This window comes from Tenrec ecaudatus, chromosome 10 (assembly GCF_050624435.1).
Source record: "Tenrec ecaudatus isolate mTenEca1 chromosome 10, mTenEca1.hap1, whole genome shotgun sequence".
NCBI lineage: Eukaryota > Metazoa > Chordata > Mammalia > Afrosoricida > Tenrecidae > Tenrec > Tenrec ecaudatus.
Genome location: NC_134539.1, coordinates 58,001,958 through 58,018,566, shown reverse-complemented (window position 1 = coordinate 58,018,566; position 16,609 = coordinate 58,001,958). Strand labels below are relative to the sequence as shown.

At 47.6% G+C, this 16,609-nt stretch overlaps 1 protein-coding gene across 2 annotated transcripts in view; it reads left to right on the top strand.

Annotated features, from left to right (window-relative positions):
• Positions 1-16,609, top strand: part of CDK5RAP2 (CDK5 regulatory subunit associated protein 2) — a 206,328-nt gene that overhangs the window by 163,379 nt on the left and 26,340 nt on the right. For both annotated transcript variants that reach the window (XM_075560408.1, XM_075560407.1), the window contains 3 exons: positions 3,824-3,872; positions 6,383-6,558; positions 11,330-11,449. In XM_075560408.1, the coding sequence (XP_075416523.1) occupies positions 3,824-3,872; positions 6,383-6,558; positions 11,330-11,449 (345 nt within the window). The remainder of the gene's footprint in view (positions 1-3,823; positions 3,873-6,382; positions 6,559-11,329; positions 11,450-16,609) is intronic.

Here is a 16,609-nt window from a genome sequence, read left to right as displayed (position 1 = left end):
AGAGGGTGTTTGAAGCCGGTGGGGTCCTGCTGGCAAGCAGTAGGAACTCGGCATGACAGCCATTCTTTCTTCACTTTATGTTTGCAGAACACATGATCCTAGAAGATGCTGGGCCTTGTCTTATCCTTGCTTCCCCACCTAGGAAAGCGCCCAGTCAGGATTTGATGGCAGCAGTGCCGGCTACTGTGATGTGAACTTTAGGCAAGATCGAGAGCCTGCTTTGCTTAAATGCCCTCTGACTGTGTCTGGCTCTTAGTGTATGAGCTTTTAGGGGTTTGGATGAAGGAAGAGGGGAGCGGGGCTGAGCTCTGAAGGGAAGGCTTCCAGGAGGAAGAGGTGTCAGACTCAAACTTTCATAGAAGAGGATTCATAGTTGTTGGGAAACTATATTTTATTAGCCAGTATGGAGTGTGCAGGTTATGGATGACAAGGTGAGCCAGGCTGTCAGCTCAGCTGAGGAATCTGGAATCTGCTCTCCGCACAACCTCCCGGTTGCTTCCAGTCATAAAGCAGTTTTTTCCTGCCATCAGGTACGGCTCAGTTGCTGCCGCCTCTAAAATGTCCCACAATCCCATGGGTCCAAGGGACGGTTGTGTAATTGAGGGGCAAAATTAAAGAGACATCAGACAAGATAAAGCACGCAATTGCTCACCCCCAGAACGGCCGTGACCTCAGCAGCCAGGTCCGTGCAGAGAGAATATATTTCCAACCAAGGCTCATATGCATTCAGGGGACATGCAAGACCCCCTAATTACAGGTAACCACATAGGTAACAGGCAGGGCTTTTACAGTGCCACAGGAAGGGGATACGTGCCACAGGAAGGGGATGAGCCAGGGGTGTACACGCAGTAGAAAGGGGAGGCACTGGGGCATACAAGTGACAAGATGGGAGGGCTCTAGAGTCAAGATGGAAGCCTAACCTTGGTCGTCCCTGAGTTGACTTAGCCTTAGGTGTCTTTGGGCTTTATTTCAGGGGTAGGATCCATTTTCCTTATCGGAAGGGAGTGGTCCCTACTTAGGGTGGGACAGATTACAGGGTCTGATTGCTCTAGATGACTGATAACCCTCAGAGAGATAACCTTTGACCTCCAAGTGTATGGTCATTGGCCTTGCGTTATGTTAGCATGCAGCACCTTGGGTCTGGCATATAATATGGGGGGACAACCTGGGGAATAACCTTTCTGTTTCCCACACACCACCACCACCTGCTCCTCTCACACTCGACTGACCCCCACTCACAGCGACCTTGGAGGGCAAAGTAGAGCTGTCCCTGTGGGTTTCTGAGACTGTGAGTCGAGCGAAAGCCTCATCTTTCTCACGCTGGGTGGCTGGTGGTGTTGAATGGCTGCCTTGCCGCTGACAGCCCGATGCCTAGCCCCATGGATGCTTGATGTTTACAAAGATAAAAACCCCACTTTGCCACGTGGCTTTTAGGTATCCACAGCCTTACATGGGAGCTGGGAACAGTGATCTCATGACCCGCATTCTGAGCTGTGGGAATCGTCCGGCTGATGGTCCGCTGTCACCTGTGTGAAGGCAGTTTTCCACCAAGAAGTCCCCATGCATCCGCTATAATACTCTCCCTGTGGCCCCCACCATCGAATCTGCCGTGTGGTTTCAGAGAGCTCTGCTGTGGAGGGGGAGTGGCAGGAAGACAAGTGTTTCTGGGTTATTGTAAGAGCCCCAGAGGTCTCTTTTTGGAAGACTGGGACCCCCAGGCAGCTGGTGGCATTAAGGCCCTTATTTCTGTGGTCAGGGATTTTGTTAGGAATCAAGGAGGGGGCTTTGGGTGGTCTTAAGATGTGTCTGTGTGTGGACAGGAGACCCAAACATTAAGCATAAAACCTGCCTGAAGCCAAGAAGGGTTCCCTGCCCTGGGCTGGTCCTGATCGGCTCCTAGGAAACAATGACCAGTGTGAAGAGCACACCACGGTGCTGTTTGTCCGTGTACGGACCCGCAGGAGGCTGGGCTAGGGCAGGTGCCCCGTTGTCACAGCGGGTTAAGGGTTGGGCTGCTTCTAGGTTGGGCAGGGTAGGTGGTTTATACCCATCAGCCACTCTGCCGGAGAACAAGGCTGTGTAGCTTATGAAGATACACCCTTTCAGGAACCTGTGGGGCACCAGTCCTGTAGGGTGGTTAGAAGTCAGAATTAACTTGATGGCAGTGTGTGGCTATTGGGCCAAAGCCCTTCCATCAACTCCAGTGCATGTGCGAGAGGAAAAAGGCCCACGCTGTTACTCTTTCTGTGTGCCAGTCTCCTGGCTCCTTCCTGAGGGTCTCGGAATTGGACCCAGTTGAGCACCCTGCCCCCCCCCCTCTTGAAGAGAAATATGAAGGGGCATCGGCTATGATTGAGTCTTATCAATCTCTCCTCGCGTGCCATGACCTGGAAGGATCAGGGCATAGATTTGTGACTGACCTAGACAGAAGAACAGCCATCTCCCTTGGTTCCTATGACGTGCAGGAGCGTGGACGTGAGTCCGGACTGGGCGAGTGCGGAGAGTATGGAAACATGAACCGTGCGGAGCTTTCGCTGTCCAACGGCGCGCTCCCTGGGCTGCAGAGTGGGTGTGTAAGGCCTGGCTGGCCGGTCAGGTCAGGGCTGTCTGACTCAGTCCGCTCCCTGCCCAGCTGGGGACTTTCAGCCCCGGTGGCCCACCTGGTTGGGTGGAGAGGAAGTCTAGACGCTGTGTGCCAAGTTTGTGGATGGGGCCACAGGACCGAAAGCAAGCCCGCCGTCTCCAGTGACCCGATCCTCCGTGCTGGGGGGCTGGAGAACTTTTCCTTTTAGGAGCCGTTTTGAAAAATTGTATGTGTGGGTGCAGTTTAATTATAGTCTCATTTTCAAGTACAGCTATAGAAGGTTTGGGTTTTGTTTTTTTCCCTTCAGTCATGCGTTAGCTGCTTCAAAGAGTTCATCCCAGTCTGCAATCTCCAGAGTTCTGAAGTATTTTCAAAATCAGGTTGTTAGTCTCTCTGAAATCCTGGCCTCATGTGCTTCCTTTCAGATGGCAAATGATGGCGTGCAGGAAGCCAGCAGACATTTCTCTTCCTTTCTGGCCCAACCACACTGTGGGCTTTGTTTTGTTTTGTTTTTGTCATTTCCTTTACTTATTCCCCCTTGCTGTAGACAGTGCTTTTTCAACTGCACCGACTGACTCCTTCCCCAGTAATCCCACCACTGGGAGTCTTTGCTGAGGAAATAATTCAAATGTAGATAAAGCTGCATGCACAAAGATGTTTATTTGATTTATTTATAAAAGAGGAATTTGGGAGATAGCGTAAATGTCAAATAGGGAGCTGACTAAAAACCATACACACGTCTACCATGGAATATTAATGCAGGCGTTGCAAGTGAGTCTTCTAAAGCAAATGTGGCAAGAGGAATGCTGATAGCAGAGTTGTGAGCCTAAAGTCAGTGCTGCATCCATCGACGGGGCGCAAACGCCTTGCAAAAGCACCAGCGTGACACCCAGCGGCTGTGTGGATGGTGCTCTCTTCCTGATCCCAGCGTCCGTTTCCTACAACGAGCATGTGCTCCGCTCCTGTCAGAGTTGGAGAGAAGGGAAAAGGAGCGCTGGCCCGCACTGGCTTTGCGACTCTGCGTTCTGGACACACCGCTGTCTCTTCCCCAGTGAGTGCCTGGGCCCGAGGAGGGAGTCTGCAGTCACAGCGTATCCTTGGTCCATTCTCCTTGAAATAGCCGAGGTTGTGAGAAAGAGTAAAGAAATGTACGAGCAAGAAATTGTTAGGGAGGATTTAAAAAAAAATGTGTGTGTTTCTTCTCTTCTCTTCTCTTCTCGGGATTGCCTCTGCTCCCAGGAAAATCCACGGAGGTGGACGTGTGCACCCAGAATGAGCTGGTGGACAGGTGAGTGTGTAGCATTTGTTAAGAAGACTGGGGCATGGGGGATTTGCTTTGCCTACCAGCTGTTCGAGTATCCTGGCTCCCTCCCATTCTTAGAAGTAATGCCCTGACACCTATGGAATTGGCAATGGCCAGCCAAAACCCAGAGCGGATTCTCGCTCGTGTGTGCAGCAGCATCCCGTATCCAGGCCAGGTTACTCATCTGCCAGGTGATTTGGTCCGGATGACAGTCGTCTTCTGTTAGCTTCTGTGGGATAACTCCTAGACTTAGTCAAGCCCAGCTTGTTCAGACCCTTCTGCGGCCTTGAAGCTAGCTGCCCCTTCCTTTCCATCATGCTCCGTGCACCAGCTGAGCATTCTCCCCAGCCTCTGGAGCGAGAATGAGCCTTCAAGGCCAGTTTGCACAGAGGTGACCTTCCTTGCTTCCCCTACACCACCATCCTCGCTGGAAGCACTTGGCCAGTAGTTGCACTGCAGTTGAGCCACGTGGTGGTGTCATATTCCTGCCTTTTCCTCCCGTTCACTTCAGAACCCCCTAAGAGAAGACCGGAGAAAGCATGAACTGGGCCTTGCTGTGTGTCAGCCACTGCCCTAGGTATTTGCATAAATGACTGCCCACCCTGCCTCCAGGCCTGTGTACTTGCCCCTGAGGGGTGTGTCTGGGATTCTTAAAAGTGTGCTCTTATTGCCTTTGTGTGCAACAAGTCTCAAATGACCGTTGCCTGCTTGAGCACCGGGTGCTGGGGTTGAGTGGGGTTCAGAAAGTGTGCTTGGACCAAGTGAATCGTTTGCTCTCTCAGCTTGCTTCTGTGGCCAGCTGGAAATGTCAAGGTCTTGCCCTCTTCTGTTTACTTGCCCGAGGTTCGGAATGCTGTTAGTGCTCTTGGGTATTTTCCTTGTGTTAGGAGCTGGAGCCTTTTCTCCTGGGGGCCACTATGAAGAAATAGAGCCAGTCTGGGGTACCGAATGTTAAGAGTTGATTGATAACATGGAGGCGACAGGCCAGGCGAGATCAAAAGCTGCGTTCACTAGAGGGCCTTTAGCCGAGGCTTCTCAAAGGTTACAAGAAGGTTACAGTGCTCCTCTCCATGGCAGTCCTTTCAGGTTCCCCTCTGGTTCAGGCCTCTACTTTCATCCCTATAAAAAGAGTTCGCATCTAATTGGAAGGCTAGAGAGGGCAGGAAAGGCTTCCCAAAGGGAGAACTGTCTTAGCTGAGATCTGAAGGTTGAGGGCCCGAGGGGACAAGGGATGTTGGAAGAACATCTGTGCTTGGGGTGCCCATGCTTTGGAGACCCGAGGACTCTGGGTGTGCAGTTGGAATGGACTCAGTGGCCCCGAGTCCTAGCTAGAGAGGCGTGTAGGACTTCACTGAGTCATCCTCGGAGCTCCACCTCGATTCTATTGGAAGAGGGGAGTCCTGGGAGGTGGCTCAGCTGGGGCTGCGCATGATCAGAGTTGCCATTCTGGGGCCCTCCTGTGGTTTCTGCGGCGAATGTGTTGGAGGTGGCAGGGGGCCCCCTTTTAGCCCTCCTCAACCTGCATGCCACCCCTTTCCGTTTCTGACAGATTTATGTATTTTTCTTGTGTTCTGCCTTTTCCAGCTATAGGCTTCCCATTCAACATGGGTCATGCCTAAGCTAATTAAATGGGTGCCCTTGGCCCTTCTGCACTTCTGCAAGCCAGCAGCCAGCCGGCGCATCCATCACACTGTCCAGGTGAAGCTGCATCTGGTGTTTACCTGTTAATGAATGCACTGCAGCTTCGGAGTCTTTGCTCTTGTCTGAGCTCATGAATAATGAGACTGTGGCCAGTGACAAGAAGTAATAGGAAAAAGTGGGAGGCAAAACAGAGCTTAAATTAAGGCGCTTATCTATAATGGAGGTCCACGTGGACTTTTCACAGACTTCAGGTGGTTTTTCCTCATGGCTTAGGTGGTCCTTGAGAAATACAGGTTAATAACCAGAGGATTGCCAGGGTAATGATCCTGAGACCTGCTTGGGGACCAAGAGGGGCATGAGATTGTCAAACCCTTAAGGCCACTGCAGGGACTGGGAGGTGCCTTCCACACTGCTTTGGGGCTTTGGAAGCAGACTGATGTGGGTCCACCGGGGAGGCAGTGGGGAGCCTGTAGTGAGCCGCCTGTAAGGATCATCATGAGCCCTATGCTGAGGGCTGGCACTGCGGCCCAGAGGAGGGGATGCCCTGAAATGCCCTCCCAACTAGGCACTGGCCTCTGACCTCTTTTGTGGGTATGTCCTCGAAGGCAGTTGGTGGAAGAGGCCTAGTCCTCTTGTGTCCTGTCCTCTTTGATTCAAAGCCAAACCCACTAGGCCCCCCTTCCGTTTTCCGAAGTTCCTCACTAACTGATTTTGGGAAACTAAAAAAAAAAAAAAAAAAAAGGACTGAAATTGCAAATATGGAGGAATTCTAAAAGGCAAGTAATTTTAAGTCGCTACCCTGATTTGGGATTTGGGCACGGGAAATCACTGATCTTTACGTTCTCAACAATTAGGCCTGCAGAAGACGTCATCACCTACCAGCATATTCTACCAGAATCTCCGGAGCCTTCAGCCTCTAGGGCGCTATCAGACTGTGACGTGTCTGAAAAGTCCTCCTCCTTCTCACGAGACCAGAAGCCAGACAGCGAGATGGAGAAGATTTCTGGCCTAGCTAACCAGTTCTCTCAAGGTGAGTTAAGGTGTGCCCAACCTTGAAATAATGCCCTAGTTGTGCCCCCGCCCCCCAGTAATGTAAACAAACCAATCATGGCAAACTTTGTTTTACTAGAATGCTTGTTTATACAGTTTACTGAAAAATATTATTTTAACCCTCACAAATAGTTTTGAAACAAGAATTCACTCTTGCCTTTATAGCCAATATGTGGTGACATTTGGATGTTTCTTCCTTGAAGAGAGCTGGTCAAAGCTGGTCACTGGCTGTGGTTGTAAAAAGCGGAGGTAATTCAGGAAAAGGCATTCTATATTTTAAACGGCGACTTTCAGTAGCCGACTTGCTCCTCTAACGGTGGCAGACTGGGAAGCACTGAAGTTCAGTGGCGTTTCCGAGGCTGGTTGACGCCCTTCTTATTGGTTCATTTCCCAGTTCATCTAAGGCAGGGCCACTCTGAAGACTCTTGTCGAAGAGTATCTGACTCCCATGTGGGGGACCCATCTCCCCACACCGAATGGGTCCAGGGGGCGGCTGTATAATTGAGGGGCAAACTAAAGAGACATCAGAAAGATAAAGCATGCAAGGGCTCACCTCAGTCATGACTTCAGGAGCCAGGTCGGAGCAGAGTGAGGAATGTAATCTCACGAGTTCATATGCTATGGGGCGTGCAGGCCACGGTAAGCACATAGGTAACAGGAGTGGGGTAGTTAGGGATATACACGCAGTAGGAAGGGGAGGCGCTCGGGGCACACATGCGACAGGGAGCCACAGATGTAACAAGATGGGTGGGCTCTAGAGTCACGGTGGCACCTAACCTTGGTCATTCCTGAGTTGGCTTGACCTTCGGTGTCTTTGAGCTCTCCTTCAGGGGAACAGTCCATGGTCCTTATCCGAAGGGAGTGGGCCCTCCTTAGGGCGGGACAGGCAGGAGGGTCTGATTTCCTTTAGTGGCAGCTGTCCTTAAGCAGATAGTCTTTAAGGAGCTGACCTCCAAGTCAGTGACCATGAGTTTGCACACCTTAGGTTTGGCATTCTCATGGGAGGACATCACGGGGAATCACAGGAGCCTTGGCCTCCCAGACTCCTTAGGTGGGAGGATTGAGAGTTTGTCCGCCTACCCTCCCTTCCCCGTTCTGTTCCCCACACTCCCACTTTCAAGCAGGCTGGTAAAGTAACAGCAGGGAGGGACGTCAACTGTGGAACAATCAAACCTGTAAGAGCAAAAGCACAGCATTTGCCCCACAGCAAGACTCAGAGGGCCTCTATTGATGTCTGATCCTGAGATCATTGATCTTCAAAATTTCTTTTTAAAATTAGCAATAAAACTCCCCCTCCCTTTATAAAAAATTTACATGGGGTCCCAGTATGTACAAGAAATATGAGTAAAGCCGTTGGTCTGACTCGGACAGGTGGGGCCCAGAGGATCACGGTAGGCCTGGTGTATGAATGCAGAGTTTTGCTGCACCCTGGATTTTTTCTGAGGTCTCCAGTGGCCAGTCTCCGGAACCAGCTTTTCTCCTGATTTCCAGCTATGTGCTGATGTGACATCTGTGAGTTTTGAGTGCTTGCTCTCCTCCCCATCCACCCTCCCACCTTCATTACTTGCAACTCTAGCTTCACTTTAATTTAGGACAGACCATGGGTTACTTCTCTGTCCCTAGTGCCATCTCTGTCCTCCACTGTGCCAGTCGCGTGGAACTTAGGCCCTTTCTAAGAATTCCCCCATAGACCACTTTCACTAGGTCTTTGGCTCGAGGTCCTCAAAGGAATGAGGGCTCGATGGGGCCCCCCAAATAATTTAATTTGGAGTGTTACAGATGATTGATTTTTGGAAAGAAGCCCTGCTAGCACAGTGGTTACAGCACTTAACTGTAAGGGTAAGATGGGGGTTTGAACCGACCATCCACTTGGCAGAGAATGTGGTGATCTGCCTTCATAAAGCGTATGGCCTCGGGAACCCCGCGGGACAGTTCTGCTCTGCCCTGCGGGGCCACTCGGAGTCAGAATCCACATGCCGACAAACAGTGGGCTTGGCTGGTGGAGGTCTTTCACTGCTCTCTGCTGTGCACTTGGCAGCCCCCTCTTCCTCTGGCCTGCCTCTCCCACTGCCCCTCCAGCTTGTGTTTGCTTCTAATCAGAGCTTTGCCAGGCATCTCGTATTTTTTGTCCTGTAGAGACCCATGAGTTTGGGCTCACCGTGCCCTTTTCGTGGAGTGCCCAGGCACGTTGTGAAACTGGGCCAGTGCTCTACTCAAATGGGATTCTGGAACTATCCTCGCATTCCCCTGGCGGGCTTGTGGTGGGTTTCCGTTCAGCCTTTTAGTCTCTGTGTTCTCCTTCAGGCAATGCTGTAATCTGAGTGGAGGGGTGACCTGATTTAGCTTTTTAATTTTTTTTTCATGTAACATTGTATCATAAGCTTGCTGACATATTGTTACATTCCATCCTTTTAATGTCACTGGAATTGTCCACTGCATGACTGAACTGCAGTCTCCCTCATGTCCCCCTCTTGTTGAACATTTAAGCATTTTCCAGAATTCCGGAACGGTAAGCGATCTCCCGACATAAGTGTGCTGCAGGAATGCTCTGCACAGGAAGCTTTCCCTGATTCGATGGGTGGGGTGGGTAGGTTTCAACCTGGACTCTCAACACTGGAACTGCTAGGCAGAGGCTTGCACCTTTGGGTGGCAGCTCACTGTAGGATTGGCGGTTTTAAAGAGTGAGTATTTGTTAGAAGGGCATGACCGTAAGAGGGACGGATAGTTCTCTCTCACTGTGTAAAGACCAGTGTAGTATTTCCTCCTGCGTGGTTATGGCTGCATAATTGATAAGCGGGGTCCAATTCCACTGGGATCATTCCCTGACGCCCAAGTGATGATCCTAGCTCCTGGCCAAAGACCACGACTTGTCTCGATGGCAACTGAGCATTGGTCGCCCCCAAGCCCGCAGTGTCTGCCTTGACAAACCAGCCAGGAAGGCCGCAGTTACAAACAGCGAAGCTCCTGACTCGTGCTGACTGGACTCGCCTCGGGGAGGAGATTTGCAGGGCAGCGAGGCAGGAACGGGAGGTACAGAGCCGGGATGCGCCGCGTTTGTTGCAGACAGAGCCGTTCAGAGCCCTGCAACGATGAGGTCCTCAGACATTCCACCAAATGGCTTGTCACATTTCTGGCATTGGTAGGAGATAACGGAAAGTTTGGAAATTAAGGCATCTCATAAACATTCAAATTCATGGCAAAATTACTATTTAATTAGGAAAAGATCTGTAACATTGTACTACTTTTAAATGAAAGTCATTTTGGAGGAATTAAAACTAGGTCATAACATTAGTATAATGTTTTAAAACAAACATTACTAAGACATACTGGGTGTACACTAATTGATGAATTAAAGACATTAGTTTTGTCTTTGGATACTTCATGTGATTGTGTGTTAAACACTGACTCGAGAAACCTACCTCTAGATTAGAGCCATGCTTCCCTCTTTGTTCAAGACAGAGGTGGGTGGGGGCTGAACAAAATTACACACACTCATTTTAGAAAATGAAAATGCACTGTAGTGTTTTCTTCAAAATCTGAACTCGACCACCCAGAGGCAATTGCTGATAATCTTGTGGTCTCTTTCCTTTGTTTGTGTGTGTAGGGGGGGGGGGTGTTCCTGTCTGTGCAAATTTTTAAATAGAGTTGTGATTATTCTGAATAACCAATTTTATATCTGTTTTAAAATTTAACATAATAACATGAAAAATTTTCCCTGGCATTACGTCTTCTGCATAACATAATTTGAATAGCTATGTAATGCTGCTTCATAATAGATGTGCTATACTTTATTTAACAATTTGAGCTATTTTCAGTTTTTTCCTGGTACATATAATGCAAAGAACATTTTCATGCTTTCAGGTAAATAGTTGTCAGCACGTCTGGTGGACTTTTTCTACAGATTTCTTCCCAAGCCAGACTGACTGCCATCAAGTTGATTCCTGCTCCCAGGGGCCTACAGGACAGGGCAGAACTGCCTCTGAGGGTTTCCGAGACTGTAACTCTTCATGGGAGTAGAAAGCCTCACCTTTCTCTCGCAGAGCAGCAGGTGTTTTTGAACTGCTGGTCGTGCCAAATGCATAACTACTATGCCACCAGAGTTCCTTACGGATTCTAGGAAGGGGAATTATTTGGTGAAACAGTTTGGGAAAGAACCTCTGCAAGGCCAGTGATAAAAACAGTCCTGAGGGCCATACACTTGCATACTCATACTAGCAGGGTGGATTTTTGTGGGCACTGAGCATCCTCACTAGTCTGGAGAGTTCTGTGTTTGGGTTTTTTATGAGTTTCAGATTAGTAAGGGATGAATACATGCCATATTCTTTTCAAAGAGTTAGCCTTGAAAATATCTGGATTCATGAATGTGGTTTAATCAACTCTCAGGCACTTCAAGCCGACTTGAAAGCGATCTGTTAGTTTCACCATAAGGAAGATTTTGAATTAATATTTGATATTTAGAAGAATAAAGGCTACATTAGAGCTAGCATTAAAATTACATTGAATATAATTTTTCCGTGTGATGTAAAATATCTTCCTTGTGGAGGGCTACAGAGCATCATTACGGAACCGGGACTTTGTGCTGAGGGAAATCGCTCAGCCTCCCCTTTCCTAGGACAGAATTGCCAGTTGCTGGGCTCTCTCAGTACATGGCAGTGCTGTTTGGAATTTTAAACTTCCTGCACGGTCTATAAATTATTCCATTTGTTGAGGGCCTCAGACTTAGATTTTAAAATGCCCCTCTCTCCTTATAGACTTACTAATGGAACATATACAAGAAATTCGAACTTTGAGAAAACGTTTAGAGGACTCTATTAAAACAAATGAGCAACTGCGGAAACAGCTGGAACGACAAGGGTCGGAATTCGCTCAAGGTAAGGATGGCCACAGAAAGGTGCGAGCCTGAGAGGCCTTCATTTGTGAAGTGTTTGCCTACGTTAGCCGTCTGGGTCTTGAGAAGGTCGAGGGGCCTGTGGCCAGGGAGACCTCAGTGTCAATCCTGGGTTTGCCGCTATGTCCTGGGTGACTTTGGCGCCTACCGTGATCTCGCCGTAAAACGGCAGTATCTGACCACGTCCGATCATGGGGAGAAGGAAGGAAGTGAACTCACGCGCGCACAGTGCCCCACAGTCCCTGGGACCGAGGCGGCTGTGGACACTGTTCATTTCTCAGTCGATGGAGCAATTTGCCAGTCTGTGGCTGCCTGCATTTTGCTTGCCAGTCCTCCTTTGACTTTGGATGCTACAGAGAAAAACAGATAGGTGTTTTAAAAATTAAACAGGGCAGTACTTTCCCCATCAATCGGGGATTATAAAAACCTAGCTAATATCTCTTGCCAATCAAAGGGTGCTCATGTTCCTACATAAAGTTAGCGCTGAATGAGATGTGCTTTTCCATGAAGAATTTATTTATTGGATATCCACTTTACTTTCTTTTCCTTGTACTTAGCTTTTTTAAAAGAAGATGTTTGGGGGGGATTCTTACAGCTCTTATAAAACAATCCATACATCAGTTGTATCAAACATATTTGTACGTATGTTGCCATCATTATTTTCTAAACATTTACTTTCTATTTGAGCCCTTTGTATCAGGCCTCTTTTTACCCTTCCTCCCCCTCCCATCCTCTTGACCCCTTGATAAATTATAAATGATTATTAATTTTATATCTTACACTGACTGCTGTCTCCCTTCCCCCTCGGTTTCTTCCCCCCTCCTCTCTGATCTTCCCCCTGCCCTCCTGGTATAGCTCTTTCCATTTCTGTTGCTGAGGGGTTTATCGGTCCTGGATTCCATGTGTCCTGAGCTCTTACCTGTACCTGTGGACATGCTCGTGCCTAGCCTGCAGTAAAAGACAGGACTGGGGTCATGATAGTGGGAAGTGAGGAAGTCTCAAGGAACCAGAGGAATGTTGTGTGTTTCATCACACCGTGTTGTGATGTTGCGTGTTTCATGCACCGTGGTTGACTCATCCTTTCCTTGCGACCCGTCTGTGAGGGGATGTCCCATTGTCTACAGATGGGTTTTGCGTCTCTGCTCCAACCTCCTCATTCTCAACAATATGTTATTTTGTTGGTTTGTTTTGGGTTTTCTGATGCCTGTTAACTAATCCTGTTGACACCTCGTGATCGTACAGGCTGGTGTGCTTCTTCTGTGTGGGCTTGTTTAACTTCAAGCCCTTAAGACCCCAGATGCTTTATCTTTTGATAGCCAGACACCATCAGATTTCTTCACCACATTTGTTTGTGCACTCACTTTGTCTTCAGCGATTGTGCTGGGAGGGTGAGCATCACAGAATGCTAGATTGTTAGAACAAAGTGTTCTTGCATTGAGGGAGGACTTGAGCAGAGGTCCCAAATTCCATTCACTTCCTAAATGTATTGCCATGTAAATATAAGTACCTATGCCAATACCTTTATTCTTATGAATTAACATATTTTCATAAGTGCATACCTATGGTTATACCTCTATCCATGCTTTGCTTCCTAGAACTTTGCTCTGTTTCCTTTTACCTTCCTCCTTTCTCACCATCACACTCGTTAACTTTTTAAATTTCATGGTTAAGACATTCACATGAATCAAAACTGAAAATGATAAAAAATGGTCTGCATTAAGAAGTCACTTTCCACCTTAGACTGACCAGCCCTCTCCTCCCTCTCGTCTCACTTTTGGTAGTTTTCCTGTGTGTCCTTACAGTGGCTCGTGGTGCAGCTATAAATTTATGTTTTTCTCCTTCTTCCTTACCCAAAAGATAGCATTTCCTGTATCCATTGATCCAGACCATTTTCACTGAACAGTAGTATATCCTGGACAGCTCTCCTTAGTGTCTTCATTCCATGAAGAATATACCTTGGCGGAAACTTGGTGCCATAGGCAAAGCCTGCTTTTGTTTGGGAAAGGGTCCCAGCTCATCCATGTATTAGCTCTGTGACTTTGAGCAGGTCACTGACCTTTCTAGGTCTTAATTATCCAACGAAATAGGGCCATGGATTGTGACGCAACGTGAGGAAGTGAAGAAGAGGCCATAGCTCAGTGCATCACTCAACACAAGCTTTGATCATCATCAGTTCTGTGTTTTAATGACGTCAGCTTAGTGTTGTAAACTCTGCAATGGGCAGGGATGCGAATGTGAGTCCCATTTGCAGAGATGAGTTCTAGAAGTCTGAAGTAACTCCCTCAAGGGGCCACCCCACTAGCCAGTGACAACATGTGGGTCCTTGGACGCCCAGCTTAGTTATTTTTTTCGAGCCTAGAAGGACATCTTTCCAAAGCACTAGACATGCGCCGTTGCCAAGGTGAACGGAATGATTCCCTTCCTCTCCCTCCTCCCTTCCCTTTTCTCACCCTGCCTCTATCTACCCTGCACCCTCCCACTCTCACCCCGAGGGAAATTGATTAATCTGAGTTATTAGTTGTATCAAACACAGAAAAGAAATATACGCCTGGGCCCTTCACATTCACTCTTGGTAATGCCTGAATTAGATTCATTCTGTTTTACATTTTCCCTGGCAAATCCAATTATAGCATTATTTGGGGGCTCAAATGGCCACCAGCTACAATGGAGCAGACAATTGCTCTGGAGAGTAATTCACTCTGACGGGAAGGTTTACAAAAAGGCATTCATAAAGTATTTACACGGGTAGAAAGACATACTGTTCTCACCGTGTTGTCAGAATCTCTGAAAAGACACAGACATGAAAGTGCCTCTGCCTCCTGCTTGCTGTGAAAGGCTCGTCTTGGGAGGTTTGAGGAAAACATGGTTCCATGTAAAGATGTAGAGGTGGAATCTCGTCAGAAGACGGCAGTCCCCCATTCAGCCGGCCGCCATTTATGTGGGTTTGTGGTGGTGTTCAGAGTGAGGACTGGCCTTCTCGCCTCAGCAATGGGCCCTGCTGGCTCGGCTTGATGGGCTCAGCATTACAGGGTCTCAAGTACTGTTCTGTGGTTGAATTGCACCTTTAAAAAGTGGCTCAGGTAGCTTTAGCTGTAGGGGACTTCTTGTGCTCACCTGGAATGCGTTTTGGTTCTGCGTTAGGGCCCCAGCTACAAGAATAATGAGATAATCGAAGAAAAAAACAGGGACAAACTGAGGGAGCCCTAATTTATGGCATAGTCTGCCAAACAGTGGACCAACCATACCCCCAAATCCGCAGACAGCAGGGATTGGCCAGGGACCTCATAAAAATTATACACTGTGCAAATCAAAAGACTTCTCCTAGAGATGGGAAAATGAAATATCAGACAAGGGATTAATCTCTAAGATTTAAGGAATACTGATGTACCTCAATGTCAGAGAGACAAACAATGTAATGTAAAAATGAGGAGGCATGAACAGAGACATCACCAAAGCAGGCATTCATGTAGCCAACACACAGGAAGAAATCAGCCATTAGAGAGAGAGACAAATCAAAACAGCAACAAGATACCATCTCACACTATCAACAGTAGCAAAATTCAAACACATCAGAAAGCCAGCAGTGCTGGTGAGGAGGTAGAGGTAACGGGGCTCTGAGCCTGTAAACTGGAAGAACCACTGTGGAAATGAGACGGTGCTTCCTGACAGAACTGGGAACATGATCCAGCAACCCCACTGTGAGATGTATTTCCTAAAGAAATAAGAACTCTGGCATGAATTGATATGTGCACACCTATGTCTACCACAGCATTGTTCACAGGAGCAAAAGGATGGAAACAAACGAAGGAAACGTTCTCTGATGATTACCAGGGTTAGGAGGGGAGAGGAAGGGGAATATACAAACTGGATAAAAGCGGGATATCATTTGGGTGGGTGCCAAGGGGAGATGAGCCCAGTATCAATGTTTGAGTCACGTTACTGCTGGATTGAATATATAATAGCACTTAGTTTCCTTGTCCGTCTGGTGCACAAGACTTGGATAGACAAGGAAACTAAGTGCTATTATATAGTCAATCCTGCAGTAATGGTAATTGAAACAGTAATCTTTTTTTCTTTAAAAATTCATTTTATTGGGGGCTCATACAGCTCTTATTACAATACATACATACATTGTGTCAAGCACATGCACACTTGTTGCCATCATCATTTCAAAACATTTTCTTTTTTTTTTCACAGTCCATACATATACATACATCAATTGTATAAAGCATATCTGTACATTCTTTGCCCTAATCATTTTCTTTTTTTTCTCCTCTTTTTTTACATTTTATTAGGGACTCATACAACTCTTATCACAATCCATACATGTACATACATCAATTGTATAAAGCACATCCATACATTCCCTGCCCCAATCATTCTCAAAGCATTTGCTCTCCACTTAAGCCCTTTGCATCAGGTCCTCTTTTTTTATCCCCTCCCTTATGTGCCCTTGGTAATTTATACATCGTTATTTTGTCATATCTTGCCCTATCCGGAGTCTCCCTTCCCCCCCTTCTCTGCCGTCCCTCTCCCAGGGAGGAGGTCACATGTGGATCCTTGTAATCAGTTCCCCCTTTCCAACCCACTCACCCTACACTCTCCCAGCATCGCCCCTCACACCCTTGGTCCTGAAGGTATCATCCACCCTGGATTCCCTGTACCTCCAGAAACAGTAATCTTATTGTGGATACATAGACACTCATGCAAGCTGAACAGGGGTGGGTAGGTGAACAGGACTAAACCTACAACCATATATGGGTTTGGCAGAGGACATTTCAATCTACGTAGGTTTATTTATGTCTTTTAAATATATCCATGAGTATGTAGAACAATCAGGGATCACAGTTAGGAAAATAAGTTAGCCACAACCAACCACCTTGAGGGAATGAGTCCCTGGGCTTTGGGCACAGCTAAGTAAGCTGGCATAGTATAATGCACAAGGACAATGGTCTACATCCTCCTCTGGTGAGCAGTAAGCAACAGGGGCTTCAGAAGCTAACAGGTGGCCATATAAGATGCAGTTTTTGGCGTCCATCCAGAGGAAAGAAGGGTGAAGAAAATTAAAGATTGAAATAATACAAAGTATCTTCTCTGTCCATAAGAGTATAAAGCTAGAAATTAACAGCAGGAAGAAATATAC